This window comes from Grammomys surdaster, unplaced genomic scaffold (genome assembly GCF_004785775.1).
Source record: "Grammomys surdaster isolate TR1022 unplaced genomic scaffold, NIH_TR_1.0 125357, whole genome shotgun sequence".
Classification (NCBI taxonomy): Eukaryota; Metazoa; Chordata; class Mammalia; order Rodentia; family Muridae; genus Grammomys; species Grammomys surdaster.
In genome coordinates, this window is record NW_021620229.1 from 847,089 (window position 1) to 864,703 (window position 17,615).

Genomic DNA, 17,615 nt, shown 5'->3' on the forward strand with positions numbered 1-17,615 from the left:
CTTTCCCATAACACTTAGCTCCATGCAGGGTCACTGCTGCTCTTCTTAAAGAAAGTAAATTAAGAGAGCCTGTGGTGTTCTGGTCATAGTTACTGGTTGACTATGTCCCTTTCCAGCCAATGTAAATAAAAATAAAACATAATATAAGATTTTATTTGCATAGTTAAGACAATAAGTTTAGTGTAAATACTTCCCACTGGAAACTCAGAAATATAGTCTAACATACAGCTCAGGTCGTACAGTGGACCTGACGTTTAACAAGTGATCATTTTCTGTTGACATCAAGAACACAGGGGAGCCAGGTGTGGTGTTGACAATTCTTGACAGTTGGAGAGGAATAGACAGTAAGTAGTTGGTCCTGTTTGTCTTTAAAGATATTTAAATTGAAGTTCCAATTTTCAGTATAGCTAAATGAAGCCATTTTTTTTAACTTGAGGGAGAAATGGCCCTAAACATAGAAATAAATGTTGACTTTCTAAAGATACCTTTATGGAGCAAAAAGCTTTCCTACTCCTCCCCCACCCTCACCTCTACCCTTGCCCTTGGCCTTGAGCCCATGATTCTCCTTCCACAGCCTCCCCAATGCAAAACCACACCGGGCTCCCCTGTGTTCTTGATGTCAGTGTAAAATGATCACTTGTTAGATGTCAGGTCCACTGTCTGACCTGAGCTGTATGTCAGACCATACTTCTGAGTTTCCAGTGGGAAGTATCTACACTAAATTTATTGTCTTAATCATGAAAATAAAGTATTATATTACGTTTTTAAAGTTACATTTAAGTTTTAACTCATTTAAATGGTGATGTTACAAGCAAGAATTCTCCCCATGGTAGTAAGTAATAGGACATGAAGAAAGGTGAGAAGCTGATTGATTACTTTGGGGATAATCAGTTCATAATGATAGTATTTTGTTCTTTAGCTGTTAAGAGAAAAATAAACATATCAGGAAAGTATAGAATTAATGATAAAAGCCAGATGTGGTGGTGCATGCTTTTAATCCCAGCACTAGGAAGGGTCAGGCAGATCTCTGAGTTCAAGGCCAGCCTGGTCTACAGATCAAATTCTAGGACAGTGAGGGATACACAGAGAAAACCTGTCTAGAAAAACTAAAAAAGAAGAGGAAGATTCAGAAGAGGAGGTGGTAAAGGAGGAAGAGTAGGAGGAGGAAGAGGAAGGAGATGATTAATGATACAATAGTGAACTCTTTGATTTGAAGATCTACACAATTTAAAGAATTGTCCACAACCTCCTGTGATGTAGCTTTACATTAAATTTTAAAGCTGTAGTCTCCTGGCTAACTTTAGGATAGTTTGTGCCAGGGAACTTGGCAAAGAAAGAGACAAAGTGACATAAGTAACAAATTAACTTTCTAAGTAAGAATTACCTTAGAAGGTGGGGCATCAGTGAGTATAGGAGAATGCTTGCCACTTGTCCTCTGCTGAGCAGAGAACAGCCTTGTAGAAGAGCAAGAGCCAGAGCTAGCTGCACATCTGTCCAGTTTGGTACAGCAGTGAGGGGAATATAGACCATGACTTGGAGCTTGCAGGCTGTGGTTTCCTAAGTGAATTTTCTCAGTAGTGTACTTCTGGAACTTTATGTGATCACTTGATTTTCCACTTAAGGTAAAATTGTATAGTGTTGTATAACAGAACTTGGGGAGACACTACACACATCTCTGCACACCTCAGATAGGAGCCCATAACAGAACAAAGTGTAAATACCACCAAAGTCCAACTTGGTGAACCATGCATTTTATAGGAGTTACAGGAATGTGGGTGAGAGGTTACTTACAAAATCACATATGACTCCAAGACAGCTGCATCACCAAAGCCCACCCCAGGACTCATTACATTTCACAAAACCTAGAAACTTGGAACTCACTGCACAGCCTGCAGGCAGCGAAAAAGGTTGGAGAGTGTCTGATCTAAGTGAGTTAGTTGCTTTAAACCTTTTCTAGATATTTCAGCTGCTTTCTGTTTTCTTCCAGGTAGTATGGGTCTGGTCTCAGAATCTTTGCAGGTTGCAAATGACTCTAAGCAGCTTTTTTGTCTACTCTGGGAGGGAGCTGCTTAGAGAATCTGCTCAGTTGCAGGGACTTCCTGAAGCTATCTGGAGTTGTTTACTTCCTGGTTAAGGAGCTTTCCTTAAGTATGGAAGCTGCTACCCAACAGATACTATACGTGCTCTCTTTAGAAAGTGGGCTCTTAGGGGGGAAAGAACTTAGCTTACTCACACTGCACTTCTTGCTCCTTGTACAACAGTGCTGACGTTTCTTCAAATCTTCCCTGGGTTGCATTAGCATCTAAATATCTGTGTGTCTGTTCCTTCAAGAAGCAAGACATTTTACCCTGAACATTAAGCAACTTCTTGTGTTTTTGGACAAAAAAAGAGGAAAGATATGATAATGATGCATGTAGTTCCTGGGATTAGAAAAAAAATTATTTATACTACTGTCCTGGTTAGCCTTAATTGTTCAGTTAAGTCAGTGTAGGGTTAAGAGAAAGGAGAAACCTTAACTGAGGAATTGTCTAGATTAGATTGGTTTGTGGGTCTGTCTGTGAGGGATTGTCTTGGTTGGTAATTGATAATGATTGATGCCCTGTACACTGGGCAGCACCATTCCTTGGGCAGATGGTACTGGGCTGTGAAAGCAAGCCCTCTAAGCATTAGCCTGTGATCAAGCAAGGAATCTACAGAGCGAGCCAGCAAGCAGTGTTCCTCCATGCCTTGTGCTTCAGATTTCTGCCCTGACTTCGCTCAGTGGTGGACTGTGACCTGGAAGGATAAGCCAGATAAACCTGTTCTTCCCCTAAGATGCTTTTACTCAGGATGATTTATTATAGCAACAGAAATAAAAAGTAACCTACTTTCGATATGAAAAATAACATTTTTTTTCTTTCTTAGGTTGAACAAGTAAAATTACTTGACCGGTTTAGTACCAACAACAAGTCACTGACAGGAACACTGTATCTTACGGCCACACACCTATTATTTATTGACGCTCAGCAAAAAGAAACCTGGGTAAGGTGGACTGTCTACCTTTGCAATAACAGTAGGCTCGTTACTTATTCTCTAGTTATTTATCTCTACCAATTTTTTGTTAGGTTTTTGTGTTTGTTGTTTTTGTTTTGGACAGGGTCTTGCTATATATCCCAGGCTGACCTTGAACTTCCTATATCTTCTAGAGAGCTGGGATTACAGGCATGTGTAACTACTCAGAGATCAATTATTTTTTTTTCTATTTTCAAGTGACTCCTCCTTTCTATGAATAATTTACACCACTTGTAATATGGAATTATGTAGAATACCAGACTCTTTTAACCTCTGTAAAAACTTAGAAAATGCCTCTTTGTTCCTTTAGTTTTTTTTTAAAGTCAAGGTAATGTTTGTGCATATTAGCAACCATATGGATTGTATATTATATTCCATAGCATTTTATTGCCTAATTACAGGTAGGAGATTTTTCTTTTGTAACTTTAAACTTTGTACTATACTTATGCAAATATTTTGTATATATGTCCAAATACTGCATTACAGGCATACTTCTAAGGACATGTGTATGTGTACATATGCAGATAGCATGCAGTGGATACTTCAGTAACATGTCAGATTTGAACTGTATAGGTCCACTCATCCGCTGAGTTGTTTTTATGTATGTGGGTGTATTTCTGTGTAGGAGTATGTGCATGTATGACTTCCGGTGCCCTTGAAGTACAGAAGAGAGCATCAGATCTCTGAAACTGGAGTTACGGGTGGTTTGAGCCACTTGATATAGATGCAGGGAACTGAACTCAGGTCCTGCAGGACCAGTACATGCTTTTAACTGCTGAGCTATAGCTCCAGCTCTCCTTTTCTTTTCTATTTTTCAGATTACAATTTGAAAAATAAACGTACAGGTAAATCATGTTGCACAGGAGTAGTACATAAATTAAGAAAAAGTTAAATATGTCATGATATATTAAATATATGGTCATTTTTGTCATTTATTATTACACAAATTTATCATTTTACACATATAGACACAATGTATCGATGGTACCATTGGGAGTTAACATACTATACTACTGAAATAATTTTGTAGCCACTTCTGGTACTATTGCAGCAAGATCACCTGCTGCAGGAATCTGGTTAAAATGCTGTGGGTTGCTGATCATCAAGTCACAAACAGATCCTGATTGTTTCTCTAGGAAATTGCATAGTGTAATAAAAAGTGACATTCCCGGGGGCCTCTCATTTTCACTGTGTCTAGTATAATATAAAATGGATTAATGGGTTAATACATTATACTGGAAATACTTGTAGTCTATAGATTATTAGCAGTGAAGTGGGTGGGATGGAGGGGTTGCAAAATTAAGCTTGGGGTTTTGGGGTTTTTTTGTTTTTGTTTTTGTTTTTTTTTAACTGGGATGAAACTATTGACACCACCCCCAAATTCTGTGATGTTGAATGTCAACTCCACAAACATCTCGTGGGGCATTTCTTTCTATACACATTCTGGTGTTTCTCTTGGACATTTTCCTGGGAGTAAGAAGACATGGCTAGGTCTTATAAAAACACATGTTTAAACTTTCATATTGTGGCTGCAAATGGTTGTTCCAGGCTATTCCTTATAGTGGGGTGTCACATTTTCCCAATTCCTCAGCAACACTGGCATGGCCACCGTACAGATGCCTACCTATCTAATTCAGATGAGCAACTGACTGTTCTCTTGTTGAGGACAGAGAAGTCATCCCTGCACATGTTTTGGTTTGTGGGTTTTCTTTCTGTTGAATTATCTGTTCTTTTTATTTCTATTTATTGACTTTTAAAAATTATTTTAATTTTTGTGTAAGGGACAGGTTTGACTGAGTGACATCCCCAGCCCTGTCTTCTGGTTTTATAAAAGTTCTGGGTTTTAACACTTTATCAGATTGTATTTGTCTCAGTAATAGCTAGTCTTTTGTATGCTTTTATGTCCCTGTCTTTCTATTAAAGTTTACATTTTTAACAGAAATTGTTCAGTTTTTTCTTTTATGTTTTTGTTCATGTGTGGTACAGTTAAGAAACTTCTGCATGTCAGTGTAAGGAAGTTCCCTCTGTTTTCCTCTTCAGACACTTTTGTTTTATTGCCCACTCGGCAGTTCCTAAGCCACCTGGGAGAGATCTAGGTGTATGGCATGACATGGGATTAGGCACTATTTTTTGGGTGCTTCGTTCCTTTTGTCGCTATGTTCCTTTTGTTGCAGCTCTTTCATGATAAAACTTTGTTGCTCTGTTGTCCTGTTCTTTTGGCATATTGGACTACCCTTTACCTGCCTCACTTGTTTGTTAACAGTAGCATCTTATATGTGTTGGTACACAGGATTGCTGGTACTCTCAATTTCTTCTTCAAGGTTGTCATGGCTACCTGTCATCTTGTCTTCTTCCCTATTCCTCATTCCTTTGCAGATCCGGGCTGAGTACCTGCTGTGTTTTTATACCTCCATTCTTGGTATTTTGGAAACAATGGCCAATCTTAGCATAAAATCTCTGTTCTTGTGGAGATCATGTTCGAGGCAAGAGAAACAAATGATACATAAGTAAAATGCAGATTACACCCTAAGTAGAAACACTAGGAAATTGTGTGGCATACTCAGAGTCCAGAGGGGGAGCCTTGGCCATATTTTTTACCACCTTGGTTCTGCTGCTACACTGTGCCCCCTCACTCGGCCAGCATTTACTGACATGGAGGAAACAGAAATGACAACATATTCTTGACTCAGGCATCAAGTCATTGCAATGTGTTAAATGTGATAGCATCTTACATCTGAGGCTTTATTTAAGCATCAACATGTATGCAGTCTAGAGAAGAACAAATACCAGTGCTTTGTGTGTTGGTGACTGGGGTTTTTTTATGCTGTAGATACTACACCACCATATTGCCTCTGTGGAGAAACTTGCTCTGACCACTTCTGGATGTCCACTCGTGATTCAGTGCAAGAACTTCAGGATTGTGCATTTCATTGTTCCCAGGGAAAGAGATTGCCATGATATTTATAACTCTCTGCTACAACTCTCAAAACAAGGTATTATTCTTAGAGAGCACAGCTCTCATGCTCAATCAAGATGGGTTTTCCAGGATACTTTAAAGTGTCATTATTTTACCCTTAAGTTATATTTAGGTTCATATGTACTGTCAATCCCCTCAGTTGTTTCTACACCACTGGTTCTCCACAGTGGTTTAGAAATTATAGAATCTAATGCTTTGAACTGTAAGATTAATGTTCAATGAAGAAATAATATAAGGAAAGGTATTATAATACTGCCTTAGATTGATAATCAAGTAGCACATTGTGTATATGTTCATGTTTGTGCAGATGTAGAAGCGTGTGTGTGTGTGTGTGTGTGTGTGTGTGTGTGTGTGTGTATAGGTCGGGATTCAGTGTCTTTACTTAGGAACTATCTACTTCATTGTCTGAGGCAGGACTTGTCAGTTTAGGTGAGACTGGCTGAGCCCCAAGGAGCCACCTGTTTCTATCTCCCCAGCCCTGGGATTACAGCCATGTGCTATTACAGCTGGCCTTTTACTTGGATGCTGGGAACTGAACCAGCCTATCTCCCTAGCTCCTTACTTTGTTTTTAATTAGGGTTTTCTCTACTAATGGAAGAGGTATTACTAAGTGAAAAGCCACAGATGGTCATGGTCCTCTAGTAGCAGTGGCTAGGGTGGTAGATGAACCAGGAGACAAAAGAATCCTATTGTAGTAAATGGAGGGTTGGAAGGGCTAGAAACCCTAAAAGTGAATCTTCCATTACTCAGGCTTGAGGATCTGAAGGTTTCTATCCTAAACATAACTCGGATTGCCTATTGGGCTGGATTTCAATTGAGCAGTTCAGATGGAGACCCACATGAGTGATCTAGGAGTAGGTCCATGTTCTCTCTGAGCACATAGAGTCTCATACATGCCATTGTCCTAGGTTGAACCAAGGTATATAACAAAGATGTTTGTGTGTCAATGTCCTTCCTGGTTTGGGTCCGTACTGACCTATAAGAATGGCTAATTCTGGGGCTGGAGAAGATGGTTCAATAATTAAGAGTATTGTCTGTTCTTCAAGAGGACCAGGGTTTGATGCCCAGCACCCCCAAGGTAGTTCACAACCATCTATAATTCCAGTTCCAGAGGATCAGATGCCCTCTTCTGGCCTGCATAGGCACGAGGGCCAAATGTGTTTCACAGACATAAATGCAGACAAAACACCCACACATTAAATTAACTTAAAAAGAGCATGTAATGCAGTTTCATGCTCTCTTTGCCATCTCTGTTTTGTTTGTTATTGTTATCCCACCCTCTCTCTTTCTTTAATGTGCTCCCACTATATATCCTAGGCTGGTCTCAAACACAGTCCTTCTGCCTTGGACTTGTGAATGCTGGGGCTTTAGGCATGGACTACACCTGGTCATTTCTAGTTTTTAGTTGTGGTACTTTGTTTTGTGGTGTGTTTGTGGAAAAGGATAAATAAGAAGTGTCTGTGTTTTTCAAATGTAATATTGAAGAAAAAGGAAAAGCATGCAATAGAAGATCTAACTTTTAAGGTACCTTTGGCTATAACATAAATCTACGTCCATATGAGTGCCTTTAACTATAGTCATTTGTTTTAAGTTTTAGATTCAGGTATGTTCATGTCTTGGCCACTTCTTTGAAGATTTTAAAGAAAAAAGGAGGAAAAATCCCTGAAAATAGTTTTATCTGTAGTGCACTGCCTTGTATATTTCATCTATTGACCTTTACTATTTTGCAGCAAAATATGAAGATCTCTATGCATTTTCTTATAATCCCAAGCAAAATGATACTGAACGACTGAATGGTTGGCAGCTTATTGACCTTGCTGCGGAGTATGAGAGAATGGGAGTGCCCAATGCAAACTGGCAACTGTCCGATGTCAACCGAGAGTACAAGGTAAGCCAGCAGCCTCTGCAGCAGGTCGGAAGACAGTGCTAAGGGCAGTGTGGGGAGGGTCAGCCGTCTGTAGAGCATCGTGCTGCTCTCACTGTTGTCAGTGTTTTAGAGGTGTCTTTTGTGTTTGTTTGTTTGGTTGGTTGGTTGGTTGGTTTTTTTTCCTCACAATATTTATCTAGTTTGTTACCTCTTTTTATGTAGGCATTTAGCGCTATGAACTTGCTCTTAGAACCACCTTTATTATGTCTCGTAAGTGTGGGTATGTTGTATTTTCATTTCATTCAATTCTAGAAAGCCTTTAATTTTTTTCTTGACCTATTTTACATTCATCAGAGAGTTGGTCTGTTTCCTTGACTTTGTAGGCTTTCTGTTGTTGAAATCTAGCTTTAATCGATGGTAGTCTGATAGGATGCAGGGTGTTATTTCAGTTTTCCTATATTGTTGAGATTTCCTTTGTGTCTGAGTATATGATCAATTTTGGAGAAAGTTCTGTGAGGTGCTGAGAAGAAGGTATATTCTTTTGTGTTTGGGTGAAATGTTCTGTAAATATCTCTTTGGTTCATTTATTTATATGTCCATTAGATCCAGTGTTTCTTTGTTTAGTTTTTGTCTGAATAACCTGTCAATGGGTGAAAGTGGGGTATTAAAATTTCCCACTATCAGTGTGTGAGGGTCAATGTGTGATTTAAGCTATAGTAGTATTTCTTTTATGAACTTGGGTGCCCTTGTGTTTGCTGCATAGATGTTACAAATTTCAAGTCCTCTTGGTGAACTCTTCCTTTGATGAGTCTGTAGTATCCTTCCTTATTCTTCTGATTAGTTTTAGTTTGAAGTCTATTTTGTCGGATATTAAGATGGATACACCCACTTGCTTCTTAGGTCTATTTACTTGAAATATCCTTTTCTAATTTTTTACCCTGGCATGATAGATCCTTGATGTTAGGGTGTCTTTTTTGGATACAGCAGAAAGATAGGTCCTGTTTTTGAATCTATATTGTTCATCTGTGTGATTTTAATGGAGGATTGAGACCATTGATGTTGAGAGAAGTCAATGACTAATGATTGTGGTTTCCTTTTATTTTGGTGGTCATGGTTGTGTGTGTGTGTGTGTGTGTGTGTGTGTGTGTGTATACACTTCCCCTCTTGATTTTGATGGTTTGGGATTATTTATTCCCTGTGTCTTTTGGGGTATGGCTAACCTCTTTAGGTTGGAGTTTTCAGTCTAGTACCTTCTGTAGGGCTGGATTTGTAGATAAATATTACTTAAATTTGGCTTTATGATGAAATATCTTAATTTATCCATCTATGGTGACGGAAAAGTCTTCTGGGTATACTAGTCTGGGTTGGCACCTGTGGTGTCTTAGTATTTGTAGCACATCTGTCCAGGTAGCTTTCAGAATCTCCATTGAGAAGTCAGGTGTAGTTTTAATACGTCTGCCTTTATATGTTATTTGTTCATTTTCCCTTGCAGCTTTTAACTTTTTCTTTGCTCTATACATTTAGCATTTTGCTTATTTTGAGCTGAGGAACCTTCTTTTCTAGTTATCAATTTGGTGGTCTGTACTTTGAGGGCATCTCCATTGAGTTAGGGGAATTTTCTTCTATGATTTGGTTGAAAGTATTTTCTGTTCCATTTATCTGGGTTTCTTCTCCTTCCTTTATTCCTATTTTTCTTCAATTTGGTCTTTTCGTGGTGTTCCAGGTTTCCTGAATGTCTTATGCCAGAAGTCTGTTTAGACTTCACATTTTCTTCTGTTTTCTTGTTTCCAGTGGTGGAGGTTCTCTCTTCCATCTCTTGTATTCAGTTGGTGAAGCTTGCCCCTGTGATTCTTGTTCAAGTTTCTAAATTTGCCATTTCCACCCTTCTCTGATTTGGGGTTTTCCTTATTAGTTCTTTTTCCACTTTCAGGTCTTTTACTGTTTTTGTGTTTTCATAGATTTATTTTATTTATTTATTTATTTATTGTTTTTTTCGAGACAGGGTCTCTCTGTGTAGTCCTGGCTGTCCTAGAACTCACTCTGTAGACCAGGCTGGCCTCGAACTCAGAAATCTGCCTGCCTCTGCCTCCCAAGTGCTGGGATTAAAGGCGTGCGCCACCACCGCCCGGCTCATAGATTTCTTTAAGAATGTATTGATTTCCTTTTTAAGGCCCTCTGTTGTATTCATAAGGGCTGTTTTAAGGTCGTCTGCTATGATGGGCTCCTCAGCGCCTGCTGTAGCAGGGCTGCTGGCTCTAATGGAGACACACTGTCTTGGCTGTTACTGTGTTTTCATGCTGGTGTCTGGGGATCTGGCATTAGGAAGATTGTAATTCTAGGTGTGGACATCTGGACTTGTCTTTGTTGAGTGTGTGTTCTTCAGTTTCTGTTTCATCTCTGGCTCCTAGGAGAGTATAGTGGCTGTGTGTTGCTTAATAGCAAATATTCTGGTCCTGATCGGTATGGTTACTGGGGTTGCATGTAAAAATGTGTTTCTAGGAATTGGGGCGGACACTTTGGAATGAGGATGGGCCAGGAGTGGGCATTCAGGGGTCGGGAGGAGAGAGGAAAGCAACATGTTCCACCGGGATCTGCTTAGATTCCTGAGAGTTGAGGCAGAGAGGAAAGACCACAGCAGGTCTGCTACAGAGCTGGAGATGAGACTGGGGGATTGGATTTGGGGGAAGAGAGGGAGAGGTGAAGATCTGCAGTTAATCCACCTGCTTCCACTAGCCTCACGGTTTCTGATTGGAGTTAAGTACTTTCATTTGATATTCCCAGGTCTGTGAGACTTATCCCAGAGAGCTGTATGTTCCCCGGTCAGCTAGCCGGCCAGTGATCGTCGGCAGTTCCAACTTCCGGAGCAAGGGCAGACTTCCGGTCCTATCCTACTGCCGGCAGGGCACTGAGGTAGGAACCTTCTCTGCTTTATAAATGAGGTAAACTAAATGAAGTTCTGCTCTAAGCTTCTGGATGAACACATTTTGTTTTGTTTGAGATAGGGTCTCAGTATGTAGCTCTAGATGTCCCAGAATGTAGACCAGGCTGGCCTTGAATTCATAGAGTTGGCCTGCCTCTGCCTCCTCAGCCCTGGGATTAAAGGCACATGCCACCACACCTGATGGTAAATACTAACTTTCACTTCACAGGTTTGCCGTTGTCATGTTGGTAACAGAGACATGCTGGCTTTTCACTAGTGTTTCTGAAGTTTCAAAACAAAACTACCCTAAAGTACTCCTTTCCTGCCTTCCTTTTCCAGAAATTTCTTAATAATGGGACCAGTGAATAGATAGGTTCTGTTTCTTTTCTTCAGGTTTCCTTTAGTCCTACATGTACTTAAAGAAATCGGATAGCTTGCTTGTGCCAAGGCAATTACTGAAAACAGGAAGAGCGCCCAGGGCATCTGGGCTCTGTCTGCAGCCCTCACAGGGAAAGGACTTCGAAGAGGAGGTGGAGGAGGTGTGTCAATTTTGTAAACTGATTTTTAAACACATTCCTGACTCCCCACCGGAAGATTTTTCTTTTTCCCTGGTTTCTGGAATTTCATGGTGCTGTGCCTTGGTATATCATTTACAGACTACCCAGAAACTCAGATCTCAGATTGGAGAAGGCATTTTCTGTTTCTGCAGCAGTTTCTTTTCTCTGTTGATTTTCTTTGTATTTTTTCTTTTTTAGCTTTTATAAGTTGATAGATTTCCTGTGTAGCCTCCTTGTCTTTCTGTTTTCTGGAAGAATTCCTTAATTCTATTTCTCAGTCAACACTCAGATTCTTTATTTCTGAGACCTTGTGATATTTAAGTGTTCTTTCTCTACTGAATTTCTTTAATCAATTTCCTGTTCTCTGATTTGGTGTCACCAACTCTCAGGCAGACTTTTTTTGGTAGGAATTCTGTGTGGCTGTCTCTCCCTCTCATGTTTTGCTGTTTAGAAGTTTGCTTGCCTGAAGTCGTATGCCTTTGCATTTTTTAATTTTTCTGCTGTATATTTGGCTTCCCCACAGAGGCTGTGCTTTGGCTGGTATGTCGTGTCAGCAGAAGGGCTTGGTGTGATGTAATAGTCAAGAAGGGTGGTCGGTACTCACATTCTGCTGGGTAGACTATAGCTCATCCTCTTGTTTAGGAAAGTTCACAGCTTTGTTCGCCTCCATTGCTGCGTCCAGTCTTGAGGTTAATCTCTCTGTAGACTAAATACTCAGAGAGGAAGAATCTGGAGGCCACAGCTCTTCTTCCTAGGCTCAGCCACACCCTGCTCCCTGCCTGTCTGTGCGGGCTGCTGTGCTCTGACCTTGCAGCTAGATTCTCCCAGCTCTTTCCTGTAGCAGGCACTTCCTCTGCCAAACCAGTTCTTAGGCTGCTGTTTCCCCCAAGTGTCACGGCACCGTTGTTGGAGTTTCTTTGTTCGTGCTTGTCCTAGTGGTCTCATTTGTCTTATATTTGTTATATTTGTTAGAACCTGGTGCAGGTAAGTTTTAAACAGAAGTCTAATTGAAGTACCTTAAGCCCTAGGGTGTTACCTGGTCACCTTTGACACACTATTAGATTACACTGTTTATTGGAAAGGTAGGCTGGAAAATACTTGTGGTTGACTTAGTAAACAAAAAAATATGTGTACAAGGACTGTGAAACACAAGATTCCTTTAAAACAAGAAAAACCCTGCTTGTGCTCAAAGAACTAAGATGCCAGCTACACCCAACAATAGAAAACTAAAAACATTTACAGAAAACTAGGAAAAACTTTTGAACACTAAAAACAACACAATAGTTCTCATTTTCTTCTGCCATTGTAATTTTTGAGGTTGTATTTTGTGTGTGTGTGTAAAATATGCAAGCATTTATACTTGTAACACTTTGTCCTGATGATACTCTGTTGGAATGTTTCTGTAGAGTTAAGCTGGAGGTGACATGGGTCAGATTACAGAGGGATATATGCTTCTAAATCTTTTATCTATTTATTTTTCTATCAGGAAGGGGTAGGATGGGGTGGGGGTGGGGTTCCAAGACAGGTTTCTCTTTGTAGCCCTGGTTGTCCTGGAACCCACTCTGTAGACCAAGATGGCCTCAAATTCACATAAATCCGCCTGCTTCTGCTTCCCACGTGCAGGGATTAAAGACTTACACCACCTCACTTGCAGTCTTTTAATGTTTTAAGGAATTAAAATATTCACTAATTCATTTTTTACAGATATGCCTCCTCTTAGATTATCTTTTAAATCTTTATGTCTCACTTTATACAAAGCTTTATGTTTTTTAGTAGGGAAATAAAATTTCAACTGTAAGTTTATTTTTTAATTTTTATTTTACACTTTGTCTTAGTTTGAACTGTGCAGACCTGGCCCAAGAGGTTTCAGTGGAGAATTTCAGCATGTGACCTAGAGAATGTTTTTGTGGTATTTTGGTGAAGAGACACCATGACCAAGGCAACTCTATAAAGGGCAATATTTAGTTGGGGCTGGCTTACCGGTTCAGAGATTCAGTTCACTATCATATAGGCAGGAGCATGGCAGCTTCCTGGCAGGGATGGCATGAGATGAGCTGAGAATTCTGCATCTTGATCTGACTGCATCCAGGAGAAAGCTGACACTTCCACACTGAGCTTCAAAGCCCACCCCACAGTGACACACTTCCTCCAACAAGGCCACACCTCCTAACAGTACCACTCCCTATGGGCCATGCATATTCAAACCACCACACACAAGTAGGTGGTTTGCTTGAATGTTTGTTTGTGTACCATGCATGTGCCTGGTGCTTAGAGGATCCCCTGGAACTAGAGTTACAAAAGATTGTGAGCCGCCATGCAGGTGCTGCCCTCTGGTAGAGCAGTGGGTGCTCTTACCTGTCAAACCATCTCTCCTGGCCAAGATTAAAAGCTCTGGTAAGAGAGAGAGCTGTTACAGTGGTTAAGAATGCTTCCTGCTCTTCCAGAGGATTGAGTTGAGTTCCCAGCACCCATGTCAAAATTGCCTGTAATTCCAGCTCCAGAGTACTGAATACTCCCTTCTGGCTTCTGAGGGGAACCACATACAAGTGGCATGCACTTGCATAGGTACACACTCATAAATAAAAATCTTAAAATTTCTTATTCTATATGTACTGTTAACCCATCTTCTTTACTTGAACTTGAGTTGAAAGTACCTGGTAGCTCATCAAAAACCTGGAATGCAGATGTTTCCTTAGGGTTGGCTCCTTGATAGACAGTTTACCAAGTGCTGCTCCTTAGGGCCACAGTGTTCCTAGTTTAATTTTGGGGGATGTGTGTGTACACAAACTAGGTAAGGAAAATTTAATTTTCTTAGAATAAAATACTGGAATATTTAATATTGGACTATTGGAACGTCTTACAGTTTTATTGCTGTGAATACTGTGACCACAGGAATAAAGGAAAATATTTTACTATGGCTTGCTTACATGTTCAAAGGTTTGGTCCATTATCTTCAAGGCAAGAAGCATGGCCGTATGCAGGCAGACATGGTGCTGGAGAAATAGCTGAGAGTTCTACATCTGGATCAGCAGGCAGAGAGAAGAGAAGGCCTGGCTTGAGCTTCTGAAATACGTCCCATGATACAATTCCTACAACAAGGCCACAGCTATTCCAACAAGGCCACACCTTCAATAATGCCACTCTGATCTATGAGTCTATGGGAGCCATTTTTATGCAACCACCACAGGAAGTGTAGGCAGCATCTAGATTTTGAGAAGTATTTAAATCAAATAATTTTGTAAAAGTTAATACTGTCTAAATTTCTTTCTAACTTTTAAATAGATTGTGTGTTTGATTATACTACTTTGAGTCTTTTTTTTTAAGCCTTTAGAGTCTTTTTATAATCTGTTTTTTGTCTTTTTGAAATTAGGCTGTCATTTGTCGATGTAGTCAGCCATTGTCAGGTTTCAGTGCCAGGTGCCTAGAGGATGAGCACTTGCTTCAGGCCATTAGTAAAGCCAACCCAGGGAACCGCTACATGTACGTTGTGGATACCAGGCCCAAGGTATGTATCCAATACTATGCAGTCTGCTATCTTATTGTTTCATGTCTTTTTTTAATGGGAATAAATATAATTGCCCAAATATGACATACCTGAATTGTAGTTTTAAATTAACCAAGACTAATACTATGAAGAAAATCTGTCCTTTGAGGGATACTAAAGTTCTCAATGCCCTAGGTCATAATTTTTTCTGCCTCCTGATATATAGATAATATATACATATATATATATATATATATATATGTACCTACCTACCTACCTATATACACACACACGGACAAATGGCACTATGTTTTCTTTTTTGTTGTGGTTTGGTTTGGTTTGATTTTTCATGATGATTTCACTGTATAGCTCTGGCTGACATGGAACTCACTCTGGACTAGGCTGGCCTAGAACTCAGAGATCTTCTTGTCTCTGCCTCCCAAGTGCTAGAATTAAAGATGTGAGCCACCACATTCTGCCACTTATAGAACTCTTGAGGATATATTAAGTCTTATGTTATTGTAAAGTAATATTAGCTAGATATAAAAATTTAGAAATTCTTAATGCCTCCTCCCCCTCCTTTACTTTCCTTTTTGCTGTTGATACTTAGTTTCTTTGTGACAGGCTCTCATGTAGCATTTGTACTATGTAGCTAACCTTGATCCCCCACCTCCACCTCCCAAACGCTGGAATTATAGGCATGCACCACTGCACCCACCTTATTCTTCATTAATAAAACTGTTAATTAACAAAACACTTTGGGTTAAAGTAATTTGGCCATAATGTGAAAGATTGAAAAAAAAGAGGGAACAGTTACTATATGAGGAAACTTTGAGCTAGAGAACTGTAATGAACAGGACATTGCTGTTCTCCTGCTGTCTCTGGTACCAGGCTGAATTCTTATCATTGAGACCAAACCAGAGTCCTTACTTCTTTTTATGTGCACAGTAAACAGCTGATTCACATAGGACCCTGAAATTAGAGTAATTACAATCTTCAACGGTGAGAGCTAACTTTATTTTGATTTTTATTGTAGCATCGCATGCAGAGCTGGTGGGATACACAAAAGGACATTGGCAGAATTATAGTGAGGATTTCTTCAAAAATCTGGAATGATGAGAAAATAAGAGAAAGCGATGAGAAAAAGCGAGTGAGCACTGTAGAACGATTGTAGGCAGCACTGTGAGAGGGGCCAGAGCTGCTGCACAGTGGTTGCCATCACTGTACAGTCTTACAAAAGACAATGGAGAACACAGACGATGAGAATAATTCGAGTAAATTAGAAAGTATCAAAAATTAGGACTTGGTATTGATAATCTAAGACTTGAGTTGGTCATGTCTCATAAAAATTGTGTTCCCTTGTTACTAGGAACTTATGAGCTCATGATTCTTTTTTAGGTAATATTATACATAAAAGGTGATTATATCTGACTGTGATTTGTAGCTCAAGACTTAATAGTTTTTATTTATATAATTGTCATGGATACAGAAATATTTTTCACTTGCTTTTCTAAGTTTAGAATTAGGTAGTAGTAATGTGGACATACTGAGTTTTACTTCAGTCTTCATAGATGGCTGGGTAACTGTTGAGCCAGCAGGTACAGTTCACCTGTACTTGCTACCAAGCACAGGTCATTCACTTAATGAAAAGCTACTTTCACCCAGTTTAGGTCATTTTCTTTATCCCCACTCATATGAAAAGAATAGTAATTATAGTAACATACTTTATAAAAGAAGCCAGCAAGCCAAATCTTAAGGGTGTCTCAGATCAGTGTCTGTTCCCCTCTGGAGAGCAGTTTATGTGAGGCACGATTCTTGGAGCTGTGCTAGGCTGGTGGATGATGCTGTACACACACATAGCTGAGGTACAATGCTGGGTCTCCATGGATAAGCGTGGTGGCATAGACCGTAATTCACATCTGGTTCTCAGGACCTCTATGGTTTGATCTCACAGACAATTCTGTAAACTGAGCTTTCCAGCTCTGCCTGTCTCTAAATCCAGATTTAGATGGGAAATATTCCTTTTTAATTTTGAGATGTCACAGAAATGTGGAAAGCTGATGAGAAAGTACTTGAATTATCTTTCTGAATTTTGAGTCTTTTTGACTAGGCTTTCCTCTGTGTGACACATTTCCCTGTACACTGCCTGTCTGCACTGCTGGTGATATGGCAGGTTTGCTTATTAAAAAATAGTAGCTTATTCAATTTTGATGAGTTTCTTTAAATGTTATCCTGCCTATAAAGTGTGACTTAGTGTTTTTATGACATTTTGATAAATTAAAGATAAAATAATTTGACTGTAAATTTCTAAAATTTTGAATTTTAGCTCAATGCAATGGCTAACAGAGCAGCTGGAAAAGGTTATGAAAATGAAGACAACTATTCTAATATTAGATTTCAATTTGTTGGAATAGAAAATATTCATGTCATGAGATCCAGCCTTCAGAAATTACTGGAAGGTATGATTATTCTACACCTTTTAGAGAGCTTTGTGCAATGGAGGTACAGTGACAGTCACATAAAGCTTTGACTATTCTGTCTGTCCCACTCACAGAGTAAAGAGATCGTAGGATTGACATTAATGTAATATACTAAAAGTATTACTTTTAATATGTAGTCAGTACTAAAACCAATAGAACAGTCCCTCCACCTCTCCCCCTCCTTCTTTCTTACCTCTTCTTCTCTCTCTCTCTCTCTCTCCACCACCGGGGCCGGCGGGGGGCGGGGGGGGGGGGGGGGGGGAAAAATTGTTTATCGGG

General features: G+C 39.7%; 1 protein-coding gene across 1 annotated transcript in view; it reads left to right on the forward strand.

Annotated features, from left to right (window-relative positions):
• Positions 1-17,615, forward strand: part of Mtmr6 (myotubularin related protein 6) — a 36,996-nt gene that overhangs the window by 9,343 nt on the left and 10,038 nt on the right. The window contains exons 2-7 of the mRNA XM_028785874.1: positions 2,905-3,021; positions 5,882-6,044; positions 7,759-7,916; positions 10,677-10,805; positions 14,743-14,877; positions 17,183-17,315. Of these exons, the coding sequence (XP_028641707.1) occupies positions 2,905-3,021; positions 5,882-6,044; positions 7,759-7,916; positions 10,677-10,805; positions 14,743-14,877; positions 17,183-17,315 (835 nt within the window). The remainder of the gene's footprint in view (positions 1-2,904; positions 3,022-5,881; positions 6,045-7,758; positions 7,917-10,676; positions 10,806-14,742; positions 14,878-17,182; positions 17,316-17,615) is intronic.